Here is a 9,528-nt window from a genome sequence, read left to right as displayed (position 1 = left end):
CAATAGTCATGTTTTTGAGCTACTGTATTTAACAGGTACGAAAATGAAAACAGAACTACTGTGTTTTTAGATTTGTATCTATTTTTGTTCAGAGCCAACATGCGTTTTTACTTCATGACACAGTTTACTGGAAAGCATGGTAGTGGCGGTGGCATCATGCTGTGGGGGATGTTTCATCTTAAGCTCAAGTCAACTCAAACCCATAAATATTTGTTTTGGTGTAGCTAGAACCTTAATTAGGATTCTAGGACGACATTTCCCACCAATATATCTGAACACAAGTCCAAGATTTGGCCGAAACCAGTTACTAATCATCCGCCTTAATACTAATAAGTGACATCCTGCTCTTGCATCTTCTAGGAAGGCTTAGGCGTGTATTTTATTCCAGCGGCATTTGTAAGGTTAGATACTGATGTTGGCTCCTGACTCGCAGTTTCCACTCTGAATTCACACCGAAGGTGTTCTTTCAGATTGACGTCAGGTTTTCCGAACAAAGCTTGTCCATCCAGGTCTTAATAGTCCTTGCTCTGTTCTTTCATTTCTTTCTTTCATTCTTCCACAAATGTTTGTAGAAACAGTCTGAATGTCTAGGTGTTTGATTTAAAAAAAAAAAAAAAAAAAAGTCTGGCCATGGAAGGGATTGGAAGACAAGAATTCAAATATTTGAATCCGCAAAGAAGATACTTTCAGCAATATATTGTACATCAGACACTAAAGAAAGTGGAAACAGATATTGGTGGGGGCGGCGTTTAAACAAGAAGTTTATTTCTATTTGCTAAATGCCACAATAATGAGAGGAAGAACATGTCAAATATTTATTAATGTCCACAAAATCAGAGGGGCTGTTGCCTCAAAATTTTCACCACCATACTTCACAGTTGGGATGGTGTTTTACAAGCATCCCACTTTTTCCTCCAAACGTATCGATGTTCCTTATGGCCAAACGGTTCTACTTTAGCATCATCAGATGACAAGTTACGTCTCTAAAATTTAAGATCTATGTCTCTGTGTGCATCTGCAATCTGACATTTTTATATTTGATCTGGAGTGACGGCTTCTTCCTCGCCTTTCAGCCCACGTGACTTCTGATTTCAGCTGCATGTATTGCGGCCTGTATGCTTAATTTAAACGAATAAATTCAAACGTGTATACCCTGTTGTTTTTAAAAATCACCTATATTGGGGCGTGCCGTGGTGGCGTAGTGGTTAGCGCGACCCACATTTGGAGGCCTTGAGTCCTCGACGCGGCCGTCGCGGGTTCGACTCCTGGACCCGATGATATTTGCCGCATGTCTTCCCCCCTCTCCTTCCCAGTTTCCTGTCAGCCTACTGTCATATAAGGGACATCGGTGTCCACAAAAAAAAGACCCCCTGGAGGGGTAAAAAAAAAAAATTTTAATTAAAAATCACCTGTATCACCTATGAAAATTGATGACAACCCAGATATGTTAGCAATGTCTTTTATGAAAATCCTACATTTTTCCTGTTCTCTGACTAGCACTAAAATAAAAGTAGGCCTTTTTTCTCCCCTCTGAGTATTTCACTTTTTTCTCTTTTTTTGGACTGATCCTGTGAGGGCTGGACTAAGGGTTTACTAATCACGTCCCCCCCCCAGTCCCCTCTCCAAGGATGTGATGTGGACAGGAAGTCCATTGTTGTCCACTCCCTCTTCCCTTTTGTTTTCAAGCCAGACTTTCCCACGCCTCCTCTTATTTACGGTTTGTGTATTGTTGGATCTTGCATTTTGTGGAGAAGGAAAATAAACATATCGGGTGTACCTGACATTGTTCACCTTTCTATCAAGGAAGGGGACAAAAAAAAAAGAAAAGAAAAGAAAAAAGCACAAAAGCCAACAAGTTGCCGGAGCAGAGCACGGCAGGGAGAAGCCTCTTTTACGGCGCACTACTTTTACAGTCTCATTAAAACGCGTCTAAATACAATCTGGGGCCAATCAATAGCAGCCTTTCAGGAAATGTAATGTCCTGGCTTGCACTTGAACTAACCTCGCGATGAAATCCAGTAATCGTCCTACGGAGACTCGTCTTAGGCTCGGCGTTTCATCAACTTCCATCATACTGGGGTTTTTTGTTGTTTTTTTTCATCCCTACATCATACAATTCCTGTAAAATATAATAGCCTTTGGGATGCGTGAGTGGAGAATGTCCTTAATTAAACCGCTATTACTGTAATATCCTATTATGGAAAGGCACACTCATAAAACTGGCTGTTTCCTATCACCAGGTTTCATGCATTAGTAATGTTGCATTATAGTGCGGAGAGCGCTGTTGCATTGCAGACTTATAGCTGTACTACTATGTAGTAAAGCTGTAAGTATAAAGTGTATAAAGTTGTGTCCTAAATAATAGCAGTGTGTTTAAAAAAGTGAGTAAACCCTCTAAATATATATAGTGACGGTTTATTTTTTTATTTAAAAAAAATTCAGTTGCAAAAATGTACATGTTATTCTTCCCCTGAAAACCAAGATCAACATTGTTATTGATCTCTATAAAGCAATAAAAAGTAACATTAGATTAGATAGTACTTTCTGCATTTTTCGTTTTTACTTTATAACCCAGCCCAAGGCCATTTGTCTACATTGCACAATTTCTCTGCATTGGCTTGATTTTCCTTTGCCAGCAGTGCTTTTGTGAGTTCGCAACACGTCTTCTCTTGGATTAACAGTAATCCTATTCATCTGGAACCAAGATGTTGCTCGCTTCCTGGTGTGTTGGGGTCAACGTGACCCGTTCAAGAACTCAAACTGATTCATGTCTGGGAAACGTCCCCTTATCTTGACCCCTGAGTGGCCAGACTTCAAAATGCTTAAATTCACATCGAAGGTTAATAAAATATTGAACCCATTTCTAAACCTGGGTGTTCTTTCTACCCCAAAACGAGATTTCAATCTGGAGAGACTCACACAGAGAAGAAAATAGCAGTTAAAAAGATTTAATGGTACAATTTCTTTGGCGCTTGGACCCGGCAGAAGACCGTGAGCCGAGGATCGCCGTGAGCAGGCGGTCTGCTCGGCGAGCTCGGTATAGTCTTCCCCCCCGGGACCGAAACTGGTGGTGGAGCGGAGCTTGGAGAGGGAGAGCACAAGGGATCCTGGAGGACGTCCCTCATGGTGAAGGTGGAGATGGGGAGGAGGTGGGTCGAAGAACTGCTGACGAGCAGGAAGACCCCGGGATAGCTTGGACTTTTGAAGGTGTCTTTGGACGACGATTGGCTGGAGCGGCGTGAAGCTCCGGTCCGGATTGGCTGCGGTCGGGCGTAGTGATTAGATGACGTGGTGAAGCTGGTCGAGTCTCCCAGTTTGAATTTTCGCCAAGGCTCCATTTTTGTTTTGGTCGCTGGAATCTTCAAATTCTTTGGTAAGTGGCGGCCATCTTTCATCACCCGAGGTGGGTAGTTACTAGTAACATTTACTTAAGTAACTTTGGGAGGAAAAGTACTTCTGGGAGAAGTTTTACTGAACTGTAGCTTTATTTTGAGGTATCACAACTTTTACTTGGATACAATTTCTGGCTCCTTTGCTCAGCGGTCTACTGAATGAAGAACAATGAATGTTATGTTGAGACCATTGCTCTATTTTCTATTTATGTTTTCTGTTGTGCCATTTGGATTTGGTCACGTGAATGTACAGTAAACAGAAGTTATTATTACTGGAAGCACTTTGTGCTGTTCTAGCATACATTAACTATTGTACACATTGGTTTCAATAGCTTTGTTGTGAAAACATTTTTTAAAAGATTTCAAAGTGTGTAATTAAAAAAAATCTTTTTTTACAAATTAAGCACAGCCAGATTAAATTCGGTAGTTAAGTAACCCTTTCACCAAATAATTTATTACTCAGTCCTTTTTACTTCTACTCAAGCAACAATATATTGAAGTATTGCTAATCTTGCGTACAACTTTTGTCTAATACAAATAGATTTTATAACCATCACTGCCTCCAACAAACAATTTGTCAAAAGATCTCGTAAACTGTCCATTGCTGTTTTCTATGCACAAATATACACATCTTATACTATGTTCTCTTTCTCAAATTACCATACTGAATTTCACATTTCTGATGAGTACGCTACTTTTATTAAAGCGGCAGTATTATGTAAAATTGACTTTTTTGTTATTCCCTCATCAAAAACATACCTGGAGTGTTGCCTTGACTCTTTTGTGCATGTTTGAGAAATCCTGTAATCTCCATGGCAACCATTCAGCTGTGCAAAACGCCTGGGCAGACCTAGCCCCGCCTTCGACGACGAAGCTCCTCCTCTGAGCTACAGATTCCAAGATTCTGAGCTTTGGCCTCACAGAGCAGCTCTCCCCTGAAGGCGGAGTCTCAGAAAGAGCAGGAGGTATTTAAAGAGACAGAGGCCCAATTTCAAGGCGTTATACTAGGAAGTAAAATTTCTTTTGGGTCATATTTGATATATACAGCATTTTTATAACAACAGAAGTAAAAATAGTTACTTGATTATGGTATAAAATGGCACCATGTGACTGGAAAACGCATGCCACTGCCCCTTTAAATGCACAGTGTTTTTTTTTTTATTACTGTACAGTCTCTTATCCTTATTTTGAATATGGATGCTTCTACCTGTAACTCGCTGGTGGTACACCTAAATTTCCCCAATGTGGGACAATATGATGCGATTGGTCAACTCTGGGCTTTCTATTTCCACCCCAAGAGCCCAAATAAACATAACTGACATACATTTTTGTAATACTTCAAACAGGAAATCTTTGTGGTTGGAGTAAAGTCAACAGCTCTTTAAATTGTTAAATGAACTGAAGCTTGCCCGTTAGAAAAAACAAGTGGAGGCAACATGTATAAGATGTAATAATGCCATTGTTCACTGAGTCAATTATATTATTTTGCCCACCAGTTGGTTTTCCTTTACTATTTATGAATGAAGGCGGAGGTCAGTGATCTGTTGACATTTTCTGGTCTTAACCACCAGGGGGTACAGCAACGCACAGAAAGAAAGCCAACAGTCTCTTTCATTGTTCATAGTTGTGTGTGTGTGTGTGTGTGTGTGTGTGTGTGTGTGTGTGTGTGTGTGTGTGTGTGTGTGTGTGTGTGTGCGTGCGTGTGTGTGTGTGTGTGTGTGTGTGTGTAACTCTCTCGGGTAGCATAAAGACGACGTTCAGTGCGGAAAAACTTGCAATTCATGGCATGGAGGAGTCAGCGGGCAGCTGCAGTCCTCCACCCTTTGTCAGGTTAGGTGGATGAACCGCACGTCATGCCCTGAATCCGCTTTCTAACGTCGAGTTGAATCAAACCTTCGTAAAGCTACTCAGCTGATGTTTTTCTCCTTCTTCTTCTCTCTCTCTTTCGCTTTCCTGCCTTTATTTTTCCTCCTCCTCGGTGAAATCTGACTCAACAACAGCGGCTCTTTCCCCCCCACCTCTCTTTCTAGTTCGGATGGCAGATTCGTGCTAATTGGCCCGCGTGGATCGCAGCATCAAGAGAAAAATAAAAAACCTTCCGCTCGCGCACTGCGCCGTTTCAGATGCCTTCAACTTTGAGGGCGAGGGACAACCCCTGAGAGCCCCAGATTTCAACAGGAGGAGCAGGCAGCCAGACATCTCCGTCGGCTCTCACTTTATGAGAAGGACACGTCTCTGGAAGGGCTGAACGGGGGAACCATGGCAGCTACTTTATCGGCGGAGGAGGAACAGGTAGGCCCAGGGACGGCAGAGGGAGGGAAGCGGGGTGTTTAGGCTTCCACTTCTTACTTTTACAGCGACGAACGACGAATTTCGCCCTCGTTTCTACCTGGAAGGTTTCTTTCTTTTTGGCCGCTTGTTGTGTGCGTACGTGCGCGCGCGCGCGCGTCGCAGCGAAGCGGCGGCGGCGGTGCGCAATAGTGGCTTTGTTGCGAAATAGTCCCGAGCGCAAAGCGGAAACATTGTATCGATTTCTGGCGCATTATTGCCCTGATTGCATCACCGTCAGTTCCTGTCCAGAGGCGCGGATGATGTGTTGAAACCCGGGCCGCGCTGCCGATGCGAAGCGCTGTGCCCCGAGTTCTGATATTATTGCCGGGGAAAGGTTTAACCAGAGACCGGGTTAGGGTGAGGGAACAGGGGGGGAGAGGAAGCGCCTGGACACGGTCCCTGCTTCCTCGTTTGGGGTCAGTCACTGATGTTCACAGTAGAAACTTCTCTGAGCCTGTTGAGTCTTTTACAGTAGCCTAATGTTACTACGCTTGATTCTGAGTAAAACTGAAAGGGAGAGTTATATGTAATCGGATTTTATTTGGTTTCAATCAGGATATAGTTGGATATACAGCTGGGTTGAACTGGAGTGAACTAGATTGAATAAAATTGCATTGTGTTTATTGAATTTAAATTAGCTTATTGTGACAAATTTAGTTGTATAACAGTTGACACAAAAACGGAGTAAATGTAATTCAGTTGGACTAGATATGGCTCCATTAAGTAAAACAATTGGAATTGGAACTAGAATCCTCTGACTCTACAAAGCCTAATAACTGGATTAGATTGGAGTAAGGTTGGCTTCAAATGGACAGAACCAAAATAGGATGTACTTTTGGTTTAAAATTAACATTACTAAACTGTGTTTCAGTTTGTTAAAATAAACGGTATTATATTGAAATAGATTACAAAGATGAATTTGGCTGTATCGAACTGGACTACATGTTGATTTAATTGTTCAACTAAGTTTGACTCAAATTGGGTCAAAATACATTAAAATAAATGCATTGCTTTTGTTTTTTGTTGTTTTTTTTTAGTTTAGTAGGATTGAACTGGACTGCACTGTTTTCCATTATTGTTCATTTCAGTGTTACTATCCTCAATCACATTTCACACTTAAAATTAGACTGAATTATATTGACATGAACTGCATTCCAAACTGAACCAGACCACAAACTTTGAATTGAATTAGACGTTAATTACAATGAGATCAGCAGTAGTTCACTTTGTCCTATTCAATTTGAATTTTATTGAATTCAGTTGGATTCAACTGGACTGTGCTGTGCTAAATCCTATTGAGTTAGACTACTTTCCATTGAAATCAAATGGATTTATGTGTTATTCTAGCACTTAAAACATGAACTCTTCTGTTAAAAATAGATTTGATTTATTTTGGCTAAGTTTGTAGAGAAGCATGGGATCATAAATGAATTTAAATGAACTATTGAACAAGACTGTATTAGCTGACGCAGTTTGAACTGGAATGAAAGTCTAACTTTACTTATGAAGAAACCTCAGTTTTTTTGTGAAATTAATTACATTTTATCCATCCATCCATCATCTATACCTTCCTGTCACAATAAATCTTTCTATATTATAAATTGTTCTAGAAGTTATCATGATAAACAATAATATTGTTGTTTTGAGACCATTTTTTAAGTAAGTAATATAATGGTAAAAACAAAATAATAATATAAAAATACATTCTCAAAGATCAATAAACTTTAAATTCTAATGAACATTCAAACACTGGAACTGGAAGACATTTTAAATGTCCAAAATAAATAAAATAGATTTTGAAGTCTTTGTAAACAAATGAAGACTTTTATTATCCAGTTTTTGAAAACTGGGGGAAAAAAAGAAGAAATCAGACCAATGGAAATTATTGAGTTTATTTTAATTTATCATGCAATTAATTGATTTATTGATTATTGTGACTGGCCTTTCTATACCTGCCTGTCTTTGCCCATCTCAACAAGCAGGCGCCATGCAGAAGGACCCCAAAGTCAGAATTTGAACCCATGAAAATGGATAATGAAGCCTTAAAATCTGTAGCCGTGCTAGCAAGAAGTATCTTTATGAGATACACCTTGCTAGCACCTTTTGTCATCAGAACTGTTTCATATCTTTGTGGCAAAGACCTAGTAAGGCACCAGAAACACCCTTCAGCAGACTTTGGTCCATAGTGATGTGATTGCATCACGCCATTGCTGCAGGTTTGTCGGCTGCACAGCCGTAATGCAAATGTCCTGCTTGGCCACACCCAAAAGGCGATCTGTTGGATGAATATCTGGTGACTGCGGAGGCCAGTGGAGCACAGAGATCTCATTGTCATGTTCATAAAACCGGTTTGAGATGGCTAAACTGTGGTCATAAAGGGAAAGACAGGGCGAGTAACAGAACAGCAGGTAGGCCGTTGCTACGAAGGGAGCCAAAGTGTGGCTAAGAAAATCCCCCATACCACGATACCAACAGCATCACCCAATGCGGTCTGCTGCTGCTGTAGCCCACCTGCTTTTATGTTTAATGTGTTGTTGTGGCATTCTGCTTAAGTTTAGTTGCTTAGCGTCTTTTCTGACACCAATACAGCATTTTTATCCATTCAACTTCCACTCACTGGATTTTTTTCTGGGCCATTCTGTAGATACTCAAGGCATGGTTGTGTGTGAAAAAAACACCTTTGTTTCCCCTTTAGTATTGGGTTTAACTTCAGCATATCTAGACGCCTGGTTGTTGGCTTTTTGTGTCAACAAGCAATCAATCAAGTTTCTCCGTTTTGTGTCACAGAAATGTACGTTTTACAAAATCGTGCAACAAAATTAGACTGCTGGGCTATTGTTAATACTAGGGGGTGTAATGATACCTAAAACTCACAAGACGAGAAACGACGCTGATTTCACAAGACTGAGATCTTAATATTACTTTCAAGAAAACTTCAAAGATCAAATTTATGGTACAAAAAGACATTTATGCTGAATTTTCTTAGGTTTTGCCTCAAACTGAATTTTTATTTTCAGATTTGTTTTCATCTCTTCAGACCTATGCATGGCCTGTGACATGACAAAATGAGTTTGCCTCTACAAGACGTTTGGAGTCTTGTTCTCTTTCTCTCGCCTCGGTTTTCTGCCGACTCCCCATCATCGACCCAGCAGAATGCTCCTTATCTGTTTCGTCCATTTCCTGTGTGAGGCAGGGCCCCCGCTAGGGTGCCGGGCAGCCTCATTGCATCCAAAGCCTAAACGGGGTGTGTGTGTGTGTGTGTGTGTGTGTGAGTGAGCTGATTCTGTGTGCATTTTGTAGTGTGGTTCTCTTGGGACTGTACACTGCTGTAGTGGAACTTCATTCTACATGCAGCTGTTAAAAGTATTTCCACTAGACATTGGGGAAGGGAAGGGAGCGGGGGTGAGTTTATGAATAACTGAGTGGTGTGTGTGTCCATCAAGTGCTTCAGAGAAAGTGTGTGTTGAGTCTGCTGCTCCCAGGAAGCAGCGAAGTGAGAGAAAGTGGGGAAGAGGCAGATAGTGACGTTATTGACTTCCTGTTTTGGCATTGACTCGTGCCAAATTGGACTCAGCGAAGCGAAGCCGCTCAACAGAAGTCCTACGTTTCTAAATGGATTAGCGTGGCATCTGTAATCAAATAGATTCAGGAAAAACGATGCGAGGGGCGGCCATTAAACCTTTTTAGGAAACGGAATAAACGCATTAGCCTTGTCTCGAGGATCAAGGTGTAATGATAGCACAGCTTTGGCTCTACACCTCCTTCCGCTGATTTGTTCATTAGAAGTTCTCTCAACTTAAATGTT

The 9,528-nt window shown here is 41.1% G+C and overlaps 1 protein-coding gene across 3 annotated transcripts in view; it reads left to right on the top strand.

The window, feature by feature from the left end:
- Positions 1 to 5,081: 5,081 nt before the first annotated feature.
- ptpn9 (protein tyrosine phosphatase, non-receptor type 9) overlaps positions 5,082 to 9,528 on the top strand; it is a 29,126-nt gene continuing 24,679 nt past the window's right edge. The window contains exons 1-2 of one of the 3 annotated variants that reach the window (XM_023349504.1): positions 5,082 to 5,222; positions 5,423 to 5,684. In XM_023349504.1, coding sequence (XP_023205272.1) covers positions 5,652 to 5,684 — 33 coding nt within the window. In that variant the 5' untranslated portion in view covers positions 5,082 to 5,222; positions 5,423 to 5,651. Of the gene's footprint in view, positions 5,685 to 9,528 lie in introns of all 3 variants that reach the window. The other 2 variants (XM_023349498.1, XM_023349493.1) reach the window with 2 other exon arrangements.

This window comes from Xiphophorus maculatus, chromosome 2 (genome assembly GCF_002775205.1).
Source record: "Xiphophorus maculatus strain JP 163 A chromosome 2, X_maculatus-5.0-male, whole genome shotgun sequence".
NCBI classification, from domain to species: Eukaryota; Metazoa; Chordata; class Actinopteri; order Cyprinodontiformes; family Poeciliidae; genus Xiphophorus; species Xiphophorus maculatus.
The sequence above is the reverse complement of the archived record's forward strand: the minus strand, read 5'-3'. Positions and strand labels throughout refer to the sequence as shown.